At 35.7% G+C, this 27,291-nt stretch overlaps 1 protein-coding gene across 1 annotated transcript in view; it reads right to left on the reverse strand.

The window, feature by feature from the left end:
• USH2A (usherin) overlaps positions 1-27,291 on the reverse strand; it is a 390,912-nt gene that overhangs the window by 309,168 nt on the left and 54,453 nt on the right. Inside the window, exons 10-14 of the mRNA XM_037405643.1 lie at positions 26,779-26,909; positions 15,222-15,417; positions 11,319-11,960; positions 5,507-5,690; positions 200-363 (exon numbers count right to left, since the gene is read on the reverse strand). Coding sequence (XP_037261540.1) covers positions 200-363; positions 5,507-5,690; positions 11,319-11,960; positions 15,222-15,417; positions 26,779-26,909 — 1,317 coding nt within the window. The remainder of the gene's footprint in view (positions 1-199; positions 364-5,506; positions 5,691-11,318; positions 11,961-15,221; positions 15,418-26,778; positions 26,910-27,291) is intronic.

A 27,291-nucleotide genomic window follows, 5' to 3' on the forward strand; every position in this document is an offset into this window, starting at 1 on the left:
CTGTACATCTCTCTAGAAAACACTCCTAAAGATGCTCACAGTGGAAAACAACCAAACTTCAGGGACCAGATACTGGGAGTGGGGTGGGAGGAGTAATGTCAAACCCAGTTTTAGTATGCTGACCTAATTTAATACTCACTAAATCAATAAAAAACCATTAATTTGAAATACATGCTTTTAAGATGCAATATCCACTTACTTTTACTGCAGCCAAATAGGTTGCGGACATCCAAATTACTAGCATCGGGAACACAGTTGTCACATTTCAAGCCAGTTACAAATTGTTTACAAAAACACTGTCCAGTAACAAGATGACAAGTCCCACTAATGGCTCCTGCAGGATGACAATTACAGTGCTGACATCTATAAACAAAAACAAATCAAGGAAGTGATCAAAACACATTAACACTTCAGTTAAGCACAGTAGGGTTTTGTTTAAAAGATTCTTGGGTAGCAAAATTAAAAAAATCATAAACAGTTCAGTGGTCTGAGACACAGTAGAAAATACATGAGCCTGATTAAAAAGAAAAAAAAAGTAACTCACAAAAAAGGTGCCCATTATAAAAATAATCATTAACATCTCAATGCCAGAATAATATTTTAATTTAGATAAAAACTGCTTAGAATTAAAGAGCTTTTTTAATATATTGATCTATGCACACAAATTGGGTAACAGTGTTTGGTAATAACCACATTACGCACTCAGTCCTGCAATGCTTAGTCACACACCCTTCCTAGCAGAGCTGTAGAGTACAGTGATACATATGTAACTGGTTTCATAGTTTTTTGCACAAAATACGCAACCTTCAAACAGAGGAAACCAGGCTGTTGTTACAGAAGAAATCAATTAATAATTTCTTGTCCACAAAGGCAACTTGAAAAAAATAACATGCTGCGAATAAAGGAGAATGAATACAGACAAAAATTGGGAGAAAAAAACCCTCAGATTTAAACAGTGAAAGGAAACAAAACAGTAGAAATATGACTACTGTAACAGAAAGCACATTTTCTTTGCAGCCTGATGGACAAAACTGAAAATAACTAGAAAGAATATTTAATTAAATGTGTAAGTGAAATTGTTTTTTAATTAAAAAGAACAAAAAAAAGCATTAGTATCACACAAATGACACATTTCAATTCTGTAAATCTCTCTGGCATCAGTAGAATACTTTCAGGATTAATTTATGCTTTGCCTTTTGCATATGAAACCTCAACTTGTTTTTCACTTGATATACTATTTCCCCACTGACATTCATTCATAGCAGGGATACCAATGTCAAATTATGCAAATATTCAAAGACTTGGAACATCTCAGAAGTTAAGCAATTTTTTCCTTACTGCAAATATTGTTAGGCTACCCATTGCAATACAGACTGCCATTATTAATCAGAACAGAAAACCTACACTGGTAAATAACATTTTGTACTTTAGATTCTAATTTCACTATGTTTTGATTGCTGCAGACCAAGAGAGTTTTGAAAAAACATGGACTGGGAAAAATGTGGGTCTGTATAGAGCATCTGTTAAAAACATACTGGGAAGTCCACACTCCTCTTACCCTGAACTGGGAAAGCCAATTCTTAGGCAAAAGAAACATCAGCCTTGAGGGAATCTTTAATTACTCCAGATGCCAGGTCTCAAGATGATGAAGCAGCAAAAAGACCTCGGAGAAGTCCAAGGGAGAGGCAGTCATGCCATGTCCCCTTTGCTATGCTAACCCTAAGGCTAGGTAAGAGCTGATGATTTATATTTGGCTGATCTTTCCTTGGCCAGTTTCACCAGATCAAGGAAATAGGTGGTGGTGGTGCCTTTGTATAAGTTACTTTGCCATTTTCCCAGTCATCACCATCACCTTGGTCTATCTCTTTCTATCTACATTTAAGGCAGAAAGAATAGTGAGTTCAGTTGTGGTTTAGATAGCAGCTTTTTAAGGCAAGGGAGAAAGGAGGGGAGGGTGGAAACTGTTTTCACATTAGGACACTAAAATTCAGGTCAATAATCAGTGAAATAGACATTAAATGTGACAGATTTTTAAACAAGTTTAAGAAAACTCTTCACATACATTTTCTGCCCATCACAGAGCTCTCTGTATTAGAGTTCCTTTACTCCACAGCAGCTGGTGCTGTGTGATCTCCTGGGGAATCATTCAACACCCTTAAAAAGGCTGATAAAAGCTAAAGCTGCAAAATAAGCTGCAAATTTGTTTTATGGACTAATATCCTTTTGGGAATAAATAAAATACATTCTCTCTTGGAAACCACTATACTGTAGTTTGCTCTTTTTTACAGTCAAGAGAAAAGGGCATTTTTTTCAAACTGTATTAAGTCTTTTCATCTGTAGACAGTGCATCCAAATCCACCTTCAAACAGAGGTTTTGTTCAGACTATTTAAATGTCATGACTGTAAAAAAAAAAACACGGTTTACTTACAGAAAAAATGAAGACAGAATTATTTGCTCAGTAAGATCTTACTTTATTATTTCATAATTTCATTACACGATGATATTTAGTACCTATTTAGTTGGTGGGGGGAGTGTTAACAGAAGTGTCTCAATAGATAAAAAGTAAAAGACAAGCTTCTCTTACTGCACCTCTTATGAATAAGGGTCCCCTGAGCATTCCAGTTTTCATTATCATTCACACACGAGACAATCAAACTCACATACACGTACAGTCACAGTCACAGGTTTCAGCGCCTGGCAGGGTGGAGCTGCTGCTTTCTGCTTGTTGCATTTTCTTCTAAGAAAAGTGTAGACTCCCTACCTCCACCTACACAGATCCTGCAAACAACATGCATGTCATCGTATCCTGTTCCACAGGACTACACATTGTATTTGTGTAATCATATGCACCATTTTCTTAAACGGCAGAACACTAAAACTTTTTTATGCATAGTCCATGTTTTTTCAGTCTGGATTAAGGATTCATTAAGTAATTTTTTAAAAGTAACTAATTCTTTGAAACTTTTAATCATGTAAGAAATATTTTCAGCATTCTTGTTAAATGCTACTTCTTTAAGACACTCCGAGTCAAATATATTTGAGTTTTATTAAAACAGAATTATATATAATCAAGGAAAACAGACTTTTAAAATGTGGAAAGAGAAATGTCAGGCCAAGATGAATTGCAATATTGATTTTGTGAGGATAAATGGTTTTTGTAATATTAATATAGAGAAACCTTTATTACATTGACTCTCTAGGTGCAGTTAAAGCCTCTCCAGCAATCTGTTTAAAATCTTCATTTTTCATCCTTATGGGAAAACCTCACTTGCTAAATGGATTTCATAAACAGTAATCTGTCAAGATATATATATATAGATAAACAATTTGTGATGTTCATTGACCAGTTCATTACAGTAAACAATACAGAGGTAAAGCATTTCAAACGTGTATCAATGCCCACAACCATTACAGATCTGTTCAGACCACTGCAAATACTCAGTATTTCTAATTCTTTAATTGCCAAGGAAATTAGCCTGCTTCATAAGATGAAATGCATTTAAAAATGTGCAGTTCCTGTTTAATCTCAAAAATATCACAGAATAAATTACTTCACATATACATTCCTCAGAGGGGCAGAATTGTAAAGCCTCACAGTCTTTGTACGTCACAACTTTTGCTTTTTTTCTGCTATTGTGCCAAGACAGATACATCTTTGCCCCTACAGATAGCTCACACCCTTTCCATTCTGTAACCACAGAGTCCTTAAAAGGCCCTCAGAGCAAGGATGGTTTAAATGACTTTGCAACTTTATAGAGAAAGAAAAAGCATATTGCTCTTTTTAAGAAGATATTAACAGTTAAAGAAATGGATTAAAATAGATTAGCAAATAAAGACTTGGATTATCATTTTCAGTGGATAAACGTTTCTGCCTCAGGAACAGAGGTACATTGCCCAAGTAGATGATAACCAAAAGGAAGCCAAGCATATACAACATGAGTTAATCATGTTAATGTACTACCAGAGCAGTCTTCAATACTGTCATGAGGATTAAGTAGCATTAAGGCATTAAAGCCAACTCTGATTCAAATTCCAGAACTGTAAAAACTTTCTATCTTTACAATAAGATCAGGATCTAGATAATTCTAGACATTTCCACATTTTGAATTTCAGAATACAGCTCAAAACGCAGATAATTGAAGGCCAGTATCTAATTCAGGAAAACTATTGCTCAACACAGAGACACAAACTTCTCCATCACCTGCTAAAACTAAGGTGGGGGTAGGGCAAACAAACTCTATTCCAAGTAACTAAAAAAAAAAAAAACACATTAATAATAAGGAAAATTTATTTAAAAGGGAACTTTAATATTACACAGATTTTATCCCTTACCATTAGAAATGACAGGAAGTGAAAATAGGAAGTCCTTATTCCTACAAATTACTTTATGTCCATTAGCAGATGCCTCTGTGACCCGCAACAGTAAAAAATAATCTCGAAAATCTCCTAATGAGTGACAGTAACATAAAAGTTAAAGTGAAAAATCTGCAGGATAATGTCAAATATATGCAAGACGACACTGATAATCACTGCCTAAAAGCATGCCTACTCCACAGTGGCTGGGGGCAAGGAACACAGGGAGGGGAATGTTGTACAGATTTTGCTTCTGCCTGTGTGTTGGTTTGTTGGGTTTTTTTAAGGCAAAAATATTAAATATAACAAAACAATTTAACACCATCAGTCTGCATGAAAATGTGATAGCATTAGAGCAGTGCAATCTTGCTGGACAGTATTTAAAAGGAAATTGATATTGTGAGGATTAAGCAAGAAAGATGATCTTGGAGAAGAAAGACAGAGCAATAGTTGGAATAACAATGCACTACCTATAGATACGTTTCCCCCTTACATTCCAGGGAATACATCCATGTAATTTCAGTGCACCTACAGGCCTCAGGCTACATTAGATAAACAATTTACCCTGTGGCACATAACTAAATCCTGGAAAAGAATACACCTTTTAGAAGAACAGATTTTTAAGAGGAATGGTGCTGTATTTCTATGCTGGTGCTAAAAGAAATTGGGACAGGCAGGGATATCTTTTTACATATTTTTTTTTCCATTAAAATATCTCCCTGAGATCTTCAAAAACATTCACTGGTTATAAGAATGGCACAAAGCCTGCATTTTAATAGTCAATGATTAACACCTCAGAAACCAACACACCTTACTGAAGATGCAAAGGAAACATAAGAAACAATTACCAAATAGCTATAACATTTGACAGCATTAGCATTATACAGCTTTCGTGTTGTTTCTACCTAAATCTGTGGCAAAACTATTTCCTTCAGCTCTTGGGAGCACAGAGGGTTGTATAACATACCACACAAATCAGAGTGCACACATGAATTCAAAGAAGGATTAATGCAACTAGAGCACCTCTTTTCATTGTCACCAAACCTTCAAATGAGCTACTATGTGAAAAATGTAATGAGGTTGTAAGTGATCCATAAAAAAAAAAAAACAAAAAAAAACAAACAAACAAAAAAACCCAAACAACCCACTTACCTCCCTGTGCCAGAGTCAAATCCAAAATAAAGTTCTTTGCAACGTTCACATGTCTGTCCTGTTACAGAGGCATCTTGGCAAATACACTGGCCGGTTAGTTTATCACAGATTTGATTCACTGAACCAGCTACGTGGCACAGGCATGGTAGACAGCCAGTGATACTGGATGGAGAAAAATAAAAACCTGAAAGAGAAAGGGATTTTGAGAACAGACAATATGCTTTTTGCACACAGTAAGACTATTAACTTGTGTATAACTGGGGATGAAAGAAAAGAACCAAAGCTTAGGTAACACACATCAACTCAAAGCAACATAGTCATCCTGCCGAGCTGAGCTAAATCTTCTCATTGGCACTTTTTAAAGCTATTATTCATCCTCCAGTTGCCAAAGCCCATTTTTTATTCTGTCTCTTCAGACTTTATTTTAGATAGAACAAATGCAAAATAGGGGGAGCACATTAACATGTCTGTGTAGAAAGTAAAGACCCAAGGACATGAGAGGTAGTAATGAATGTACCACAAGCAGTAAAAACAAAGAAAATAATGTAAGAGAACAGACATTTGTCCATTCTGGTCTTGGATCTCATCTCTGACAACAGCCAGCTGCAAAATACAAGAAATGCACATTTTGTAGAAAAGTCTCACTCTTTCTCAACCAGTGGCTGGTTTAATCTCTGAAACATGTTGATGTTTCTTAGGAAAAACTACAGCTGATGAGCATTCCCAGGTCTATGTGAAATTTGTATTTTATACCTCCTCACATAGAGCTTGTATCACACACAAACACTTTTACAGAAACTAATAAACTGATGAAAAAAAGTAATTATCTGCTATTAAAAAACTTTCATTCTGAATCCAGTCCTTCTGTTCCTGTATTATTTCCAATTATAAAGTGAAGTATTCACTTCATCTTCCCCACAGTGTATTTGGTATGCTTCTACTATACTATCTTTCATCCTATTGTCCTCACAAGTAATCTTTATCTATGCAAGTCTCTAACACATTATTGATAAATATAGTTAGAGTTTATACACCACTAATATGGTCATTGAAGAACATACCCGTTATCCACAGCCTCACCTGAAATTCCAAAGAAAAGAGCTTTTACACACATTTCTTTAATGATGCTGTACTACTTGCATAATCTGTTTTGCCATGTATGGTCTTATTCCACTCTCATTATTTCTTTTCTACATGTCTGACCAGAATACAATTCAAGTAACAGCATATCAGTAAGAAATATACATCACTTTCCAAAATAATTGTCTATTTTTACCTGATTATTAATAGCCATTTAACTGCGGGTCTCACACTTTTTTTTTTTTTTTTTTATTTTAGTGGTACAGTATGAGAGTTCTGCAAATTATGGTGGTGACAGTATTAGCTAGCACTAGTCAACTACAAGTACCTATCGTTGAACATAAATATTAAGACACGGCCACTGATAGGAGTTTCCATCTCTGTCAGCTGGTTACCACTAATTATTATTGCATAACTTCAATAGAAGAATTTCAACCATTACTCAAATACACTGCATTTGCACAGAGTTCTCAGACACTTTTCCTCTCTCTCCAGATAAAGTTCAATCATATTCTTAGTCATGTTCTCAGTTACCGTATCTTTTCTGTTGTGCAATAACTTCCTGATGTCCTGCTTTATTATAAAAGAACCCAAAATCGTATTGTAACTTGTCATATCACCCAAGGCCTTATTATTTATTTTTTTGTTACAAGAGATAGCTTTATATATACACCCCTAGGGTGGTATTCTCTGTCTTTGCAGCAGTGATGCGCTGTGAGCTCATATCCAAATAGCAGAGGAACTAAACAAATTGAAAACATTAGAATTTTACTGCTCAAATCTTTGTTCAAGTTTAGCCTCTGGTCCTCAGCGAGATAAATCTCAAGTGGACAGTGAAGTGATATCAGTCTCCAGTTAACATACATTCGCATCATAAAAAACCGTGCTGTTGGCACTTTATTCCGGAGAGGCCCAGAACTGAGCCACCACAGAGACAGAATAGCTTGAAGTTATTAGCGAGGCAGCATGTATTATCTCATACTGCAGTTGTCTGTGCAGTACAGCGCCCATCCTGTGCATAAATAGAGGAGACCATTTCCCAGCAATGTCACTCTTGAGCACAATGAACGACTCCACTCAAAGAACGTAACAAGAAGATGGGAAACAACTTCAAGCCTGGACTCCTGCAGAAGGTCAAAGCACTTCTTCAGGCCCCAGTTTATAGCTGTAGTAAATGATAAGCACTCAGGCTAAAACAAATGCTTGTCCATCTGAAATTTTGCATGAAACTAATGTTTAAGGAAAGACTATAGCGGGTAAATAAGCACATCTCTAGAAGCTAAAAATCATTTTAGGTGAGCAGGACTGATCACTACAGCATATATTATTTTTGTCATAGCAGTGAAATTCACAACTATAAAGAAGCTGTACCTTAATGTTAAACACAACTTGGCTCTTCTAATGTCATACCACCTGAACTGCTGTGGAGCAGTGAAGGATTTTGTAGGAATTTTTTATATATATAATAATCTTTTAGAAACGCTTTAAAAGTTTAACTGAGTTTCTGGATAGTACCACAATATTTTATTTTATTTTCAGAAATAACAAGTAAAAATTTTTTACAGTAAAATTGAGGGATAGGAAAATGGGAGGAGGTCCTTCCCCCAACTAATTTATAAGTAAATTACCATGATTAAATGTAGACAAAGAGAGAAGAGACACTGGATTACAAATGCATACTGTTTGTCGTAAGCATTATTATTATTTACTTCCACCACCTAGAATTTGGCAGGAAAGAGTAAGAAACAACTTAATGCAAGCTTAATTTACAGCAAGGTTAGAAGGGCTCATAAAAGTTGCTTTATGAAGGATCCACTGTTGTATAATAGAGCCAATTTCCAATTTCAAGACAGCCACTGCAAATCTCTCCAAGATCTACGTATATAACTAGTATTATGCTTATTCTTTTTCAGATTTTTTTTCACTTCAACCATAACTGATCACATTTGTCAATCAAATATACTCTTCAAAAGGAAGAATGAAAGTCATAGCAAAGTATACAGCTTCCTTTTTAAATCATACTCTTACTTCTCCCACTGTGTATCTCATGGAAAAGGAAGACCCGAACAATTCTTTAGCACTTTGACATCCTTACTAACTCCGATGGCAATGCTCATTTCTTAACCACAATCCCTGCTTCAAAGTGCAGTTTAACACCGACAAAGTTGTCACAACATACCTCATGTTCTTCTGGCCAAGAGGAGAGATAAGACATACACAAAACCTCAGCATTGATGCCCAGCCACACATCCTACATGCTACAGCTTTGCCATACTATGTACCGCTCCCGCTCCATGAAAAGGTGTAGTCACTGAGTTAGGAACTTAAAAATACCTTTCTTTTTTCTTTTTTTTTTTTTTTTTTTTATAACGGATTTGCTGCTTTCGTGACAGGATCCAAGACCTGTGTTGAACAGGATTTGGATGGCACAAATCCCGGTTGGTGTGGCAACACAGTCCCAGAATGAGGCAGTAACAAACCGTTCACAACTATTTGGGGGCTGTAAAGATCTGTTTTCTACAACCGCAACCTAGGACATCTCAAAGCCTATACACAAGGGGAAACTACTCTTTTGTTTGGTTTCATGTTAGAATCAAGTGTTCCTTTCTGCATACACCATGAGTTGTACATGAATGTACAAAAACCTAGCAAAAAGGTAAGTTATATAAGAACAAACTGGAAGACAGCAGGTCATGGGTACAGCCTAACAGATGAAACACATGGCTGAATTCTCCAGAAAGTGTCATTTAGATTTTTTTTTTGAATCGCATGATAAAATAATTTCCCAAAGTTACATCCAGTTTGAATTTTTCTCCGTTGGCAACACTTCCTGTATTAAGATTGTGGTAACTTTTGGAAATCTTTCAGATTTTATTAAAGCACACAGAAGATATGCTACAGTAGGATGTTATTTTAAATACAGCTAACTATAACAGACTTAAAATTACACAGAATTGGGGGAAGTTAAAAAAAAAAAAAAAAAAAAAAGAGACATGACTTGTATTCCACTGAGGAAAGTGTGACCACAGAGTTGAAATGTCCCGATAGCCTGAGAAATCCTCAGGGTGTTTTTAGGGCTGCCAGTTTTAACTAGTTAATTGTGTGCTTTTAATTAGGCCTATGTTGGCTTCATATGTACTTGGAGTATGTTTTCTTATCTTTGTCCCAAGGCAAAGCCATGGGACCTGTTTAGATTAGTTAAAACCAGTTAAACTTTCCATACTTCAACTTAATACCAGTATTACTAGCAGGTTTTACTCATCCCTGTTTTATAGAAAACTGTCCTTTGGAATATACTAACAAAAAATATTTCTATAAAATCTAGATATATTAAAAAATGTCTAAAAGAGCTCACACTGGGACCAACACTACAACGTCAGTGAAAATACCGTAGAACACTCTATTACACTAAGAGCAATACAACACCTTTGCAATAAGGATTTACACTTTCACTTGCCAGAGCTCAATGTTTAGCACATAAATGTTTATACTTACTACTTAGAATATTTTTAATTTTTTTTTAACAGGAACCATTGCAGAAGTATTCCTCTGAGTGCCATGTAAGCTTTTCTACAAACCAGTCTGTTCATACTATCAATTAAACCTTTTTAAACCATTTAGTTCTGCATAAACCCTGGCCTTTCTTTTTCAAGGACAAGGGCGGTCACTGACTCTGGAAGCCTTGACATCACTCCTCTGCCGATCACTGATTAAGTGGCTGCTGTAGAGGGTTACCAGGTCAAATAGCACTGGAGGAGGAACTAAGAAAAACAGAACGCTGCCTTATTTATTAGTATATGTACCTAAAATAATTTAAATGAAAGTATTTTTAAAAATACTTAATGGAGGTTAAGCAGCTTTTTTAACCTCTGTTCAAATTATTGAATGGCATATTAAAACCAATGGTGCTATAATGTACCTCTTAATGTGACCTGCTACTTTAATAAATTGCATATGTATTTAACTTGAACTAAATCTATCTGTTTAATATTATTATAAGGGTAGGTTAATATTACCTATAGTTTCATTTTACCCACCTACTTTTTAAAAGAAAAGCATTAAGATATAACTACAGAGCTTCCTACTTACAACGAATATTTAAACTGTTTACAGTAATATGGTTCAAGATTTTATACTGATATGTAGGAACTGCAGTATCACCTACTTGTAGGGCCAAGCTGTAATTAGTCCTTGTGAAAGCCAGCACATCCTCAACACAGCAAGGCAGGTGAATGTTTTTAGAGTGGCACGTTTGCCAGCCTCATCAAAGTTTAAGCAACCACCCCTGTGCCCCTCACCATGTTCAGCTTTATGCTTGAAGTGTCATTCCTGAACAGCTTGCACTCCACCTTCCAAATCCACATTTTTCATTACAAGGATAGCTGCTGTTCATCAAACTATGCCAGTTTACCTTTTATGCAGTGAACAGGCCATGGTGATTTGTGTATTTTCTTGATACCTACAAGAACTAGTCTAAGCTTATTTGGGGCATGTTGAAACTGCAGTAATAACACAGATTATACAATCTCTGGCAATACAATAAATATTTGATGGCAGTCAGGATGTTTAATACTTCCTTCTTGCTCACACAAGAAGAAACGGAAGAATAATAAGTCAGAGACATGTCAGGCATGAAGCTCTCTAAACACATATTAAAAACTGTAGGAACTATGATGATATCAAACAAAGCAAAACTTACTACATCAAATAGATTGTCTTCCAAATTCCTTACCTGGTTTACACTCATTACACCTTCTCCCCTGACGCTGAGGCAAACAGACACACTGTCCAGAAACATGGTCACAAACTGTTCCTGCCAATGTGCCCAGAGCGTCACAGTCACAACGCTGGCAGCCGAGGAGGTTGCTCCTGCTGAGGTTGTACGTATGAAGCATGCACTGATTGCACCGAAGGCCAGTTACACCAGCTTTGCAAGGACACTGTCCTGTCAATTTGTCACAAAGCAGAGAGCCATTTACTGTACCTGCCTTATCACAGTTACACGGCAGACAAACGAAGGAATGATTTTCCTGTACTTTGTGGTAGCCATCTAGGCATTCATCACATTGTCTTCCTCCAATATTTGGTTTACATGCACATTGCCCTGTCTTCGCATCGCACACAGTTCCAGAAAACGACCCTGCAACATTACATTCACAAGCCTTACAGCCAGTTACATCCAGCCCATAGAAGTTGTCCATGCAGGTGTCACAGCGAAGCCCTTTCACTCGTTCTTTACAATTGCACTGCCCAGAAAGAGGGTTACAGAATTGGTTCACTGAGCCATGGCTGTTGCACCAACAAGGCTCACATCCATCTTCATTAGAATATCTGAGAGCTTTAAATCCAAAATTGCAACTATCACACCTAAGACCTGGAAAGAGAAAAGGTGTTAATAAAGAAAAGCTGAAAAGCTATTAATTTCAGTTTTAAAGAAGGGTAAGTGTACTGCACTTGGGGGGAGAAAAGAGAAAGGGAAGGACTAATACTCTTCACCAGCATAATTAACAGGAATGACAGGGCTGCACAAATCAATTGAGTAACAGTGGCATCCCAAAAATCTGTTTACTTTTTCCAATTTGTTTCAGAAGCGATGCGTTTCTGCTGACTTCTCAATACAATTTAAGATACCTCTGCAAGAGATTCTTTGTAACATTTCTAAGACAAACCAGAATTAATCTCTTTGTCCCCCAGAACAGCACCTGTTGCACAATCAATGCTTACGTGAACTCTTCACCCTATATTGTAGAAATGCAATATACAGGGAATTGCACTGTGGTCTCAATCTGTTCTGATAACAGATTTATATATTGTATTAAAAAAACTCAAATATACTCTAGGACAACACAGGTTAGACTAATTACGATGAACGATTTACTTAATACTGTACTTCAGGTTTAACATTGATTACATTTATGTTAGTGTTTATTGTTAGCCCTTACTGAAAGCAGAAAATGTTTTCCATAATCCAAAATGAAATATTTTTATCTAAATGTATTATTTAGTTAACTCCCGCAGTACATTAAAATCTAAACTGTTTTCTTCATGCTTTATCCTATAGTTTTATTAGCTTTGCTTTCAAAGTCATCGCTCGTTTTTATCCCTGCCCCAAGGGATGGCATTTGTATTTTAGTTTATAAAATGTACATTACAAGAAAGCAAACCAGATTATTATATGAAAAATGCAAATTCAGTTATGTATTTTCCCTTGCAACAGGAAAATCCTTCACTATGCAGCCATCACTTAATTGTTGCACATAGAAAAATGTAAATACAACATTCTAGCAAAATACTGTCATTTTTTTAAAAAATACTAATCCATATAAAAATACATCTAGCAACTTACATGTAGAAAAATAAAACTAAAAATGGTAGGAAATGCATTATACATACGAATAAAAACTCAAAAACTCCAACAGAAGGCAAGTTCCTTTAACAGTGATGAATGACTCACCTAAGGCATATCATTTAATTTCAATAAGGAAAATAAAAAAGGACCACTATTGCTGCAAATTTTAAAAATAACTGTATTGTTAACAAGAATTATGACTCATTTTGAACTATTAAAATTGGTCTACATGGATTCATATCATATCAGTTTTAAAAATATGCGCAGTGCTTATTTGAATATGCCATACATATTCCTGACAGGTAATCTATTCCTAACGATACTGAGGAAGGCCTACAGGGCATCACATTCAATGTTAACAAGTACAGGGGAGTTAGCACGTTTGGCATTTAATTCACATTCTTCTACCTTTTTATTCTAGATGAATGACCTACTTTAATAAAATTATTGGTGCTAATGTATTTTACTGGTGATAGAATCATTAGTAAGATTTAACAGTTGTGTTAACTCTAACAGTTCATGTTTCATAACACTGCAGTCCATAGTTGCATTTTTCTGTTATCCTGTTTGTTTAAATAGATAAAATGGCAATAGACAGACTGCTCTTAAAACCAATTTAGAAATCCAAAGAGGAAGGCTCTTTGTTAAATTTCGCTGCACACGTTCCAACATACAGAAGCTTATTTACGATTGCTTTGGAAAACAAAAAAGGGAATCCAGTCTGGAAAGAATTAGGTCTTTATCCTGCAAACACACACTTGCATAACTACTGCCCCCCACCATTGTTACAGATAAATTTGCAGAAAGCATAGATTTACATGGGTTTTGTATTACCATTTCAGGGGAAGTAAAAATAAATCTTACCATATTCATCAAAGGGAGAGAATATTTAAAATATTATGTAGACAAATACATGAGAACCAGACTCTGCATTTTGGGTATACCAAGCTTCCACTGAGTTAAGAAAGGTTTTCATAGAGGCAAATGTGAAATGTAGGCAAAGAATATATAATTAAGAATGCTCTGAAGTCTTTTTTGTGGAACTTAGAAAGCGGGCTTAAGATGCACAGAGGTTGTTTTTTTTTACTCTTGACACCCTTTTTGATCGTATAGTAAACATAGGTACTTGGTATTGCACAGGAAAGGACAGAAACTGTTCAGGCTTATGTCTGTTTAGAGTTATTTTCATTATTTGTTGTTATTTTGTAGTACCTTTTGGAAATTGGGAGAAGGAAGAAACAAAGACTCAGAATATTGTAAATAAGTCACTATTCATAAGTCAGTGAGTCATAAATTAACGTATTGAACACTAAATACAATCCACAATCATGTTTAGCTAAAGAAAAAAAACAGATTACTAACTGTGTTAATAACAAAGCAAAAAAGGACCTCTCTTTTTCTTTTTTGGAAACATGTATAGCCCAAGACATGTACAGTTACCATGCAAGGCTCACTTTATCAGGAAATTCTCCTTGCATAATATTCCCATACATCAACATTTCAAAGTGTATTATATATACTGTGTATTTTGGGCACTTGATAAATTTTGTCCTTATGTGGCTGTGGCTCCCCTCAAATATGCTGGAAGTAATAAATTGCTATAATCAAATCTAATTTCTGAAAAATACCTGTGGGAGTAACAAACAAAAAAGCACGTCTTGTAAAAAAATGATAAATAACACAGAAGGTAGCAGTTTATTATAATCAGTTTGGCATTGAATTACAAAATTAAAATTATGTGGCCCTTGATAACTAACCCTAGCTATGTACATGATCTGTGGAATTATGTTGACTTATTTTGCATTTCATAGGAACAGTTCAAAGAAATATAATAGAAAAAAAATGGATAGATTTATCACAAAGGACCCTGTAGCACAGAATATTTTGAGAAAAAAATCCATTTATTTTGGTCTATTAAGAAAACTAGCATGGAAACGATTTGCTTAGAACTCATTAAGTATAAAACATTTTGAAAAAGTGTTAATTTCCTAAAAGAAACATCTATGCAGTAAGCAAATTACATTATTTCTGTGACTTATTAGTATGGAACTATGTAAGCTAATGGAGCTATGCCATAAAGAAACTTCTAAAGGGTTGATTAAACTAAGCTTCAAGCTGTAGTTTGATAGAATTATTAAATTAATAATTTTTCAACAGTTAATTTCATTCATTTTTATAAACTGCCTTCAGCAAAGAAGTTTGCTATACTTCTCATTTAGAAATCAAGTGTGTGTTATTTCCAGAGAAAACAAGAAAAATGGCTCCAAACTCTTGCATTACACATACCAATAACATTCGCTTTGCACTTGCACTGGCCTGAATTTTGGTGACAGGTAATATCTCCATCGACTGTCCCAGAGGTATTACAGTTACAGGGACTGCAGCCATCAGGGTTTGACTGTTGCAGATTGTAGAATCCTTCCTGGCACTGATTGCATTGTCTGCCAGACACATGTCTCTTACAATTACACTGGCCTCCAATCTAGAAAGATACAAAATATTATAAAATAATGAACATATCTATTTTTAGATGATACATTCATTAGCAACAAGAATGGGAGTATGAGTTGGGGAGGAAAAAACTTTAAATGGAAGGAAAAAATAAGCCTGTGTAACATATACTTTTCTAATTTGTTGAGAGAAAAAAAGGAAATATTAAACAGAGTGTAACTATTCAATTTTTAAATAGAGTGTAAAAGTCCTGTTCATTCAAAACAGAAGGAAAAAAGACTTGACCAAATGTGGCAATGTCTACCATTCAGACAGAGAAAACTGCAAAGAATAATTACAAAATTTTACTGTATAAGTAATGACGTCTATTAAAACAAATGGTATTTTTTTGAATCACAGTTACTACAGAATACTGTATTATGTTTAAAGGTCAATTTTGATTTTTTTTTTTTTGTTCAGACCATATGCTTATTTCTTTTATTGAAAATGTTAGTTGAATAAGAATGAAAGAAAATTGAAAGATTTCCTTTCTGATCACTCATCCAAGGTAAATTTTCTCTTGCTTTACAGAAAGATGTGACCCAACAGCTCAGGATCTGAAACTCTCTCCCTCTTTTCTTGGTTCAGCTGGGATCCAAGTGTTCCACTTCAATGGTGGGATATAAAGGCCCTCTCCTACTCCCTAAATGGGTGGCATTGCTATTTGGAAGGAGCTGAAGCATCCTTTGTTATGCCTGGGCCATGATCTGGGAGTACGTCTCACATCTTGTGCAAGACTAAAGGGCTCCTGAAAAGCCATCTCCATTTCAAACCTCTAATAGCCAGAAAAAAAACAACCAAAACAATCTCTATATTCATCACTTTCCAATATGGTGGGCGAACTGACGATAGGGAAAGCACAATGGCACAAGGATGGGGAAAAGAATGGAAGACATCAGTCAATACACCACACAGAGAGAACAGGGTGCCAAAGCAACGCAGACATGCAGGACATGTGAACTAGTAAAAGGTTTAGGATTCATAATCAAGGAAAAAAAGAGTAACTTTTCTAACCCCAGTGTACTAGGGAGTGCAGAGATGGCAGCAAACAATTTTTACGTTATAAGAAATTTTTTGGGTCATTGTATTTTTTCAGTGCAAATATTTACAAATATGAAAAAGTACAGTGATTCAAAACCAGTTATTCATCTACAACAGCAACAGCTATAGTGCAATGTACTTTGCTTGTAGTTCAATGAACTTTGCTTTTAATTAGCTACCAGAACAAAAATTTCTCTTAACAGTTCTCTTTTTCATTTTAAACCTATGAATAAAGCAAAGCTAAAACAACAGGAGGGTCCTGTGGCGTTAGAGACAAAGGCACTTGAGAATTCCCCTTAAACATTATTATCACACCCTCCAATCTACAATGAAGCTCTAAGCTTTATTAATACAAGACAGAGTATTTCAACATCTAATAGGAAATTCTTAGTGTAGAAAACACTGAATGAAAGTTAAAGAAGCATGTATTCCTACCCCTTCCTGATAAAAGGATTCTGTAGTCCAATAAAACCTCTTCAACATGCATTTGTGACAAAGATCATCTACTGATGGTACCAGTCGCATTTTTCAGGAAGGTGAAGATATTAAAAAGGCAAGAAAACAATATTTTATAAAAGTCCAGACAACAGCAAGTACAAAAAGGTAAGAGTTAAGAGACCACAACAGCAGAAAACACAGCAACAAGGATTTTCAAGTTATTCCCTTTTAGACCAGATTTGATCTAGCCATATATTTTGTTGTAAGAGACCCAGTCATGCATCTCAGCCATTCATCTGAGAACTCACATGCAAAAAGCAACTCTGAGTTTAATCCTAAATGAAGAAAAATACCTAGCTTAATACACAACTGTAAAAGAAACATTTTCTTTTAGTGATCATAGCATACTCGGATTACACAATAGCTAGTATTCTATAAATACCTCATTAGCACTCAAACATATAACTCATACCCAAAAAAAACTTTAAAAAGTTACTCCAAAAGCTACTGCATGTAGGAAAGTATTACATGCAGAAAGTTGTCTTCAGAAAGTGGAAATCAGATCAAAATAAAGAAGTTAAATAAGAGAGAGTAACCACCAACAAATTTTAAAACTAGGATATGGCAATACAAAAATCCGCTTTTAACAAGCAACATGCTTAAGGCATGAAGTAAAAAAGAATATTTTTCAAATGTCAGAAATAATGGAAGATACCAGAGAATCAGTGAGGGAAACAAATATTTAAGTGCTATGATTAGCAGTTTCCAGTTGGACATCAGAACCTTTCACTAAGAAGGGAGTGCAGCATCACTGAGAGGTTGCCCAGAAGGGATGTGGAATCTCCATCCCCAAGATACCAAGACTCATCTAGACAAAATCATGACTGGATCTAGCACAGATGGATCTAGCACTGACAACAATCTTGCTTTGAGATGGAGGAGATGACCAGCTAATGCTTCTATGAATCTGTGCGGCATTCAGGAAAGACAGAACCACAACAGAGATTGCAAAGAAAGTATTTCACAGCTGTTCACTACGAAAGATATGTTACCATTCTATATTAGGAATGATTTTCAAGACTAGTCTCAAACCAAAGTATCAGAAGCAAAATCTAATTGATGAAAAGCGACTACACGAGTCAAGAGTTGTAGATGAATTGAAATATAAAAATTACTGAGTTATTAATTGCTTACATCAACCTCAGCAAAAGAGGAATAAAATTACACAAGTTACATTAAATTCCTTAAAAGGCTGTAACAAAGCTTCTGAGAACTACAAACTAGTAGTCTTTGTACAGCATGAATTAACAGAAATGAAAACATGAGTTTGATATATGGGAAAGGATTGGTACCTTTATTTGCAAAGAAAAATCATGCTTCATGATTATACTGCTTTTCTTTAAGTCAGCAACATCTGGAAGTATCATATACACTGAACCAAACAGATGATCAAAATATCAAATTAATTTCTACATCAAGTACAAAATTAACATCTGGGGAAAACCAATGCTGCCTACAAGTAGACAGCGATGAGTCCAAAATTAGTTACTATCACTCAAGAAAGAAGCTGTTAGAGATGCTCTATTCCCCTAAAAATCATTTGAATACTCTGGGGCAACTAAACAGGCAGTAGGAATACTGGAATTATTAGGAGAAGAACTGAAAATTATACAGAAAATGTCATTCTGTCATAAAAATCCACTGTGTATCAACATTTTGCACAACTTGTGTATCTGGTTAACCTCTCTAAAATAAAAGGTTGCATAGTGAGTAGAATAAGCAAAGGTAGAAACAAAAGGAGACTAAAAAATAAGCCACTTCACTTTAGAAAGATGACTAAGATGAAGGGAATACATGTCTATAAAATCATGAATGGCTTACAGAATGAATATTCATTATTTCTCACAATACAAGAAAGAGAGGACACCCAAGAAGTGATCAGAAAGCAAATTTAAAATAATGAAAAATACACTTTTTTATGAAGTGCATTAAAAAATAAGTTAGATTAATTCCATATGTGGACACCAAACATCACATCTCAGATGAAACCCCTGAGTTTATTTCAGGTGGTCCCAAACCCATAAACAACTGGAATTTACAAAATGATATCGCAGAAGGATCATGTTTCTCACACCAGCTCCTGGTAACTCTTAGGGAGGACACTATGCTAGATGAAAGCATCATTTCACCCAGTATGGCTGTTCTTATCATACATACATGGAAACCCAAGTCTAATCATGAGCAGCTGGTAGCCATTTCCTGATGCAACAAGTGAAATGTGTAGATTACCGAGTGCTAAGAGAAGCACAGAGCACCAGCACCTTCCTCAGTTTTAAGTGTCAAGCTATTACAAGAAGCAGTAATTTTCATCCCATTCACAGCTGCAGAAAACGTATGCCTCCATACTTTGTTTGAATAGGGTAAAAAATGATACCAGAAGAATACAGACAACTCTTCAGAATGAGGGAGAAATATCTGCCCAGCTGTGGAATACAAAAAGTTTCTCCAGGAACCAGCCAGTGAAAGCATTTGGAGATCTCCCTAGATAAATTTCCTCCTACATTTCTGTCACATAGAAAAGTGTTTTCCATCTGTGATCAAAACAAGTGGCAACTGGTTTCCTGGTTCTAAAAAGAACCTAAGTGAGAAGAAGTTATAGAAAACCAAAGTTTTTGTTAGAGAGGGAAGCTTATCAGGTTACTTCTTAATAGATGTGAAAATATGTTTCTATGTACCTGAGTAGAGGATGTCTAAATAATCCACTGACATTCTGCCATAACACAGATTTCAAAGTCTTGTGAAAAAAAGTCATGCAGAAAAGATTCCATAGCCAACACAAAAAGGAGCCTCTGACTGTATTTACAAATGACTATTTTGTTTCTGTATTCTCCATGTGAGTAGAAATCTTTCCATTCTGCTTACTCAGCAATTTCCTGCCAATATAAGACATCAAGCTGGAGATATCTACTGAAATTTAGCTGCCAAAATACAGAATAAATTCAATTCTATAACTCCACTTTAACCCTGCCTTCTATAGTAAGCATGGAATTACAAAAGATATGAATATCAGCTAAGGGAAATATGCCAATGTAATGCACCCCATATTACACAGCTGTATACTGCATACACCTCAAGCAGCTGTGCAGAATTTTAGAGGAAAAAAGTTGAGAAATATGCTCCAGATAAAACTAGTACGTGGAGGGGGAAAAAAGTAGGTAAAACTACTTGCAAAACTGGGAAGGTTAGTAGGATTTTGTAATTGCCTGCCCTGGATGCTAAGCTCTGCAGTATTTTCAGTGGCAGACTCAGGAGAGAATGCGCTTGCAAGACTCGCAGCTCACCCCAGCTCAGGATGCACAGGCAGCACCATCATGACCCTGAGGACACCAACCAGCCTGAATGGCCCTCAGCAGGCTCACCTGGGGCATCCACTCACACCCTCTGCCCACAGCCCAGGAGCTCCAGATAAGCTCGAGCTTGGGCATCTGCACCGTGCATGGGCTGTGCTGCAGTTGTGCCTGTCCCCTGCCTCCTGTAGGGGACTTCAGCTGCAGCCACATCTCCATCCTCATCTCCTGCTGGCTCCAGACTGGCCTTCCTGGATGGACCCCCATTTATCACTTTGCCTTGGCTGGGGTTCTCAGTGGACCCCGTTATGAGCACTTGGCCACGTCTTGATGCTGTGGGACTGGCCGGGTCAGGGTGGGCACTGCTGTGCTGGCATCACCTGCAGTGGGCTGATTTTCAACACCACTTTTACTCTTTGTGCAAACATTCTAAACTCAGGAAAGGTGAAGTAAATGCAGAAGTTCAAAACATAACGCAACAAGGAAACATCAATCAAATGTGAAATAAAGAAAAATTGTGAAGAAACAGTAATGTGGAAAACAACCTGGGAGTGATATTGGGCCATCACAAATAAATTGTGAACAATATGATACTGCTCCAGGAAAGATAAATTGCATTCTGCAATGTACTAAAGAGGATTCTCATATTTAAGACATGAGAAGGAAAGGTAAGGCTTCGGCTTAAATATTTGAAAGGTACAACACAAAAACTAGAAAATGTACTGTAAAGAGCAATAAATTAATTTTAAAGAACTAGAATTTTAGCTAAAAGAGAAAATCAAAATTAAGGTATATACGCACGCTCAAGTTCATGTGAAAACTGGTTACCGCATGAAGTTAGGAAAGAAACTAATAATTGGGCTTAATTTGGGGCAAATTTGGTTTTAAAAGACAGGAAATAAAGAAAAATAATATCTTTACTTTCTCTGTATGGACAGAGAAGCACCAAAATAATCCAGCAGCATTGTGAAATGCCTGGCAATGGATCCTATCACAAAAAAATTGTACAAGCTCAAAAATGTTTACAATACTGCAGAAGTAGGTGGACTAATAGGTTATAATATGGAAATCTGCATCAAAATGGGTAGAACAAACTATTTCTATAACTACATAAAAATCCAAATGAATTATGAAGCCAAGTGGTTGCTCTTATTACTATTTCTGTAAGTCCACCTTAACTCTGGAAACAACAGTATCATTGCGAATACCGATAGCAATTAATATTGAAAGGTTTCGTTAACCAGGATTTTCACCATTTGGGCACTGGAGATATTACTGAACCTTCCCCCAATCCAAATGCTATCTGCCATGTGAAGAAATAAACTTTAATTATGCTGGTTATAGAAGAGCAGAAAGCAATCTGTTCTCCTGTTGCTTATGCCTGAGAGGCCTGGTTCTGACCCAAACAGTAAGCGGATGGAAATAGTCTATTAACATGACTACCTTGGTAGTAAATCACTTATGGAAAATATCTGTCTAGATTGTTCACTACAGAAGTGAGTCTAGCTGAGGATTGCTACCAAGTGGTGGTGTATCCTGAGACCTCATAATTACAATTGTTATTTGATACAGAAAATCGCCGATGCTGAGTTGGCATATATCCCTTGTGTCATTTATAATTTACGTATGAAATACACAGTCGCCCCATATCCTCGAATGTAAACTTATAAAAAGTATGCAAGCAATTTCCTCCTGCACAAATCACAGCTATAGCAGCACCGTCCTTAATCAGGAAGCAGACTGCTTAAGATTTCTGAATTTTAGATATACTGAGCAGTTCACACTGCTTTAGACTGTAGTGATGCCAGTCTTTAATTGGGGGACACAAACTCATCACACCTAGAATCACAAATTCAAAGTGGAGCCTGTTCATGAACCCTCCCGATGTCCAGTTATGAAATTGATATAAGGGTTTCAGAAGACATTTCAGTATCCAGGACAAAGGGTGACGTATTTCAAAGAATTGCCTTAATTATTGTCTATTGTACAGCAACTATTTAGCCATAGAGTTCATCTAGTAGATATTAAACACGTACAAATCACGGTCTCATAAATATATCGTCTGCCTACTTAAGAACTTTTGACTGTATGTATTCATAAAGTATAAAATGGAATTTGCTGGGGAAAAAATTAGCTGGCCTAAACCATTTTGAAGTTTAAAACCATCTTTTTCTCCTTGGATATCCCTGTAATTTCAGATAGCTATTTTTTGGTATCTGTAATAGAAGATACATATTGCCAGAAATGTAATCAAAGTATCTCCAATTCTGGAGAATAAATATGAGATGTAGCTTGATGTAAATAAAAAACCTCCGAAGTTGGCAGTTTCTAAGTTTCTTTTACGAAAGCCAACTTATTTTTGAAGCCCAGAACACCTGACAAAAAAAAATAATCCTTTTGCAGTTGCACTAATCATAAATTTCTCACTACTGTCTTACTCGATGCAAACCTGGCAGGGACCCCAGCATCCTGTTGACTGCAATCTCAGGAAGCAGGATATGGGAGCAAGGGAGTTGAAAACTTTTCCTTTCCCTCAGTTTAGGAAATGAGAACTGTAAGGTGTGCTGGCTCACACACATAGGTTAATGGTCTGACCACCGAATACCTGGGAGTATTCTCAGTATGTCAGCTTTGGGAACTGAAAATTGAATAAGCAGCAATAATGAAGTTCCTTTTCACTCCCCCACTATCTCTTCTTGTCATTGCAGATGATGACTTTCAAAAGTCAGTAGCTTTCTAACACTTCTGCTCAAAATGCAAAATGAGGTCTTTAACCCCTGCCCATGACAGTTCAAAGGATGGGAGTGGACTAAATCTCCAAAATAATTTGACAAACTATCACAGAAAACCAGCATCTCCATGATACAAAACCTATCAGAAATAAAACCATGGAATTATTTAACATAAAAAGCTCATTTTGCTTCATTTTAGCAATAGGATTAAAGGCCTTCCATGAAGGGAAATCAGGATTCAAAAGCCACACGGTGTTTTATAACTAGATTTTTTTGCATCCTTTATATTTCTTATTCTATTTGATATATCTGTTGGCTGAAATGCCCTTAATTAACTGCTTTACCTATGTTCTTTCCCTTGTAACACACATTCCAGTTTTTTATTTATTGTCAATCACAATAAATGGGTTGGAAACTGTGTAGGTAGAAGAATGAGAACAGAGGAATGCATATTTTAATTTTAGATCGAAGAATTTATCAACTCAGAAGTAAAATTATCAGAAATAAAGATTCTACTTTGGTTTAAAATATATATATATGTACACAGCTATTAGCTAGCTTTTCCATTATGTATAAAAAGAATGAAATCAAACTTTCAAAATTCTGACAGAAAAATGAAGAAATTCAAAAGAGCAATATTTAGGAAGCGTACAGAAAGGTGAAATCTAAAGCCTGTTCAAAAGCTTGCTTGATAGCACTGGAATCCGTTTTCCTTTGACTCCGCAGAGAAAAAAGTAACTAACATTTTCTTCATCTTCTTGCCTTAGAAAGAGTTTTCTTGCAAGACTAGACAATACAGCTGCCACCTTGACAGAAGGCAATTAAGTCTTTGCAACTCTGAACAATACCCTCTGCAGTAAAGTACAGCTCTTTTGCACCAATAAGTACATGATACATATTTATTTGCATGTTAAGAGTAAATTTTTAAAAATCAGCAAAATGTGAGTAAAGAAAGATGCCTAAATTCACTGACACCAGAATGGTACCTTCAAAGACTAAATAAAAGCAATAGCAGCACTTTCAGCTTTGCCTAGAAACAAATGCACTGGAAAAAAAAAAAAAAAAAAAAAGAAAAGAAAAAAAGAGTGCTTTTTTTCCACACCATTATATATGGCATATTATAATAGAATCATGAAAGGACTACAAACTGTTGTGCCTGATTGAACATGTAAGCGTTTGTAGAGCAATCCAGGTAAAAAGCAGCAAAGGAAAATGAGGCAAGGACTGTGGTATAAGGGCCAGAAGATACTAACCTCCAGTTCTCCATACAGAGCAAGAATGATCACATCAGCAGTATTCTGGCAGAATTTTCTCATGTGTGAATGGTTAGGGAGAAGGCAAGAAGGTTGCCAATTCTTTTTTCACTCTCATAAAATTCAGGTACCTCAATTCATCTAGATTTTCTGATTGTTTGAAATACTTTGTGACAAACGTTCGCAAAGAGGATGAGACCAACATGTATCTTTCCTACACTGATTAGATGTCAATAACCAGCACAGTTGGCAAATTTTATCACGCTGTAGCAATTCTCTCTTGTACCCACGAGCCCCAGGGGAAGACCTCTCTGCAAAAAAGATCTAACAAACTGCTCATGAATGCACTGCTACACCACTCTTCTAAAATCCCACTCATTACTATAAGCCATAAAGTTATAATTTTGAAGCTTTTAATATGTTAGTTTGCATTGTAAAATACAAATAAAGTTACACACTGATCTATAAGTGGGCACGATCTACAGACGTACAAAAACTGAGAACCTATGCAAAGGGAGAAACGCTACACACCTATGTGCATTTCTCACCAAGGCTAGAGTGAAACAGGTGAACAGAACATAAAGTTTTCATGGTCAGTCCAATGAACTGAGATGGGAGTAAATGTGTTACAGTAAGCACTTCTACCCATCCTGTACACTATCCACATTAATAATACTTCATTTGATGAGTAAATATTCTTTGTGTGATTCAATAGATTAATTTGTGATTCAACAGATTAATTTTGAAACTTTCTGTCACTAAGTTCCAAGAGGTACAACTGGTACTTTGCAAAAAGAAAAAAATGTTGATGAACTGCAGAAAATCTTACGTTATACAGTAAAAGCGTATTCTGCCTCATTTTTGGCATATTTCCTTGAAAATTATCATTGTGACGTGACAATTAATTTTCATGAGCAGGGTCCTTATTCCTTACAATTCCATCTTCCACAGGTCAGATTTGGAAACACTTCCTTCAATGATGCCTTCCTATTTCATGTAATTCATTTCAGCCTTTAGTCCTCAGCCTTATTAATCTATTCTTTAATGCCTCTTAATCATTTCTCCCTGCTCTGCCTCTACTGCAGCAGTCAACTGATGCTTTATTGAGCAATAGTCTCCCCCATTTTTTTCCATTTTATCTGCCCGTTCATACTCTCACAGTCAAGCTTAATCCACATTCTTGTGTATTTCACTATAAAGCAGTGATTTGTGTAAACTACTCTTCCTCTGATTATTAACACAGCTAAAATTGTTTTAGGTTAACATTTCACCACAAACCACGGACGTGCACATCAGCATTTGCTTTCATTATTCCTATACTTTAAAAAATAGTCCTAACACGATACCTGTGTTTTTCAAGTTGTGTTGTTTTATTTTTCATTTCTGTGATGCTGGCAAAAAGTATCATTATTATAAATTATAATTATAATTAATAATTATTAATTATAAATTAATTTTCATTTCTACTACCAGGGATTACTTTAAAAAAAACCGTGCTAAATTCACTTATGACTCAGCATATGCACCAACGCAGAAGTCCTGCAAAGGTGTACGGAGTCTAACTGGGCGTGTATTTGTGCCATAGCTATAATGTAGAACCAAGGATGAAGATACAACAGGATCCACAAAATAAATAAAAGTTAAATAGAGTTTTAAAAATGCAATAACAACAGGCATCTTAAGGAAAATGCTAGAGATTGTTTTATAAAATACGTTTGGAAAAAAGAAGAGAAATGAAGTGCAGCAACCAGCTGAAGAAGTTCGCTCTCAATTCCCTGTAGAACAAGTTCTACCTTTAAAATGTTTTTAAAATAAATTTCAAAGAAACTTTTTTTTCCCTATTCCTAACAAAAATCTAGGTTTTGGCAATGGACAGAACATATGTGAATAGAACGAACCACAACATACCTTTTAATGTATGCTCAAAACTTCAGTCACTTTTCCTACTTTATTTTGACATGCACTTTTTGAAAGTTACAGGTAGATTCATTACGAAACTATACAACTTGCATGTCAACAAGGTCCATAGGCTTAAAAAACATAGCTGGTGGTCTCTTTTCCACATCACTGTGTGATGTGTGTTTGGGTTTTATTAATTGAATTTTATGAATTAAAAGGGAGATCAATCCTTGTCATATTACAGAAAAAACTAGCTTAATTTTAGTTGAATTCCAGGCTCAGCTTACTGCCTGAATTTTTAAAAGTTGTTTGTAATTTTAAGACAATATCAAGACTTTCAAAAACACTCAAAGCCTGGACGTTTTAATATTACTGAGTACACAAGTGCCTGTCAGAATCCCAAAACTACTATTCACTTCTGAAAATTCATACAGCATCTTTTATGTCTGTTGCTGATCTAGATGAAAAACTCTTCAACAGTACATCCCAAATTGCTTTTGGTGTTTCCTTGGCTTTCAGTCTCTGATAGAAGTCAATTACCATTTTGAAAAGGCCAAATTTAAGCTTTGTAAAATCTTATTACTATCTACCCAAGCTGATCACGTTTTGTCTTCTCTCATTTTTCTGTATTGAGTCTACTTACATTATCACACAGGAGGCTCTTATTTTCGGTGCCTGTTGCATAACAGTCACAGGGTTTGCAAACATCAATGGCTGAAAGATCTGCACCTGCTTGTCTGTAATGGAAATCCTTGCACAGCTCACAGTTCCTTCCTGCATGAAAGAAAGGTTATGCATTATGGCTTCCAATTCATTAAAATTAGCTGTATAATTCAAAATTAAAGACTCTATTCCTTTGAGAGGATTCTATAATTTTCAGGACGTCCATTTTAATGCACCTTTCATCTCTACCTGCCAATTTAGTGATCCAGAGCATATGAAACAATGAACCTGTTACAAACTATGTTTTACTCCATTAAACTTCCATCTGTTATATAATACCACACTTATATAAAAGCTGTGCCATGCAAATGCCTATACATTTTTTGGAAAAATTATCGTTGAACCTGAAACTTTTCTTTTTTCCCTCTACTAGATAAAGCCAAGAAAACTGAAATAGAAGAGAAAGGTTATTAAAAAAAAAAAGGTATTCAGA

This window comes from Falco rusticolus, chromosome 12, assembly GCF_015220075.1.
Source record: "Falco rusticolus isolate bFalRus1 chromosome 12, bFalRus1.pri, whole genome shotgun sequence".
Lineage (NCBI taxonomy): Eukaryota > Metazoa > Chordata > Aves > Falconiformes > Falconidae > Falco > Falco rusticolus.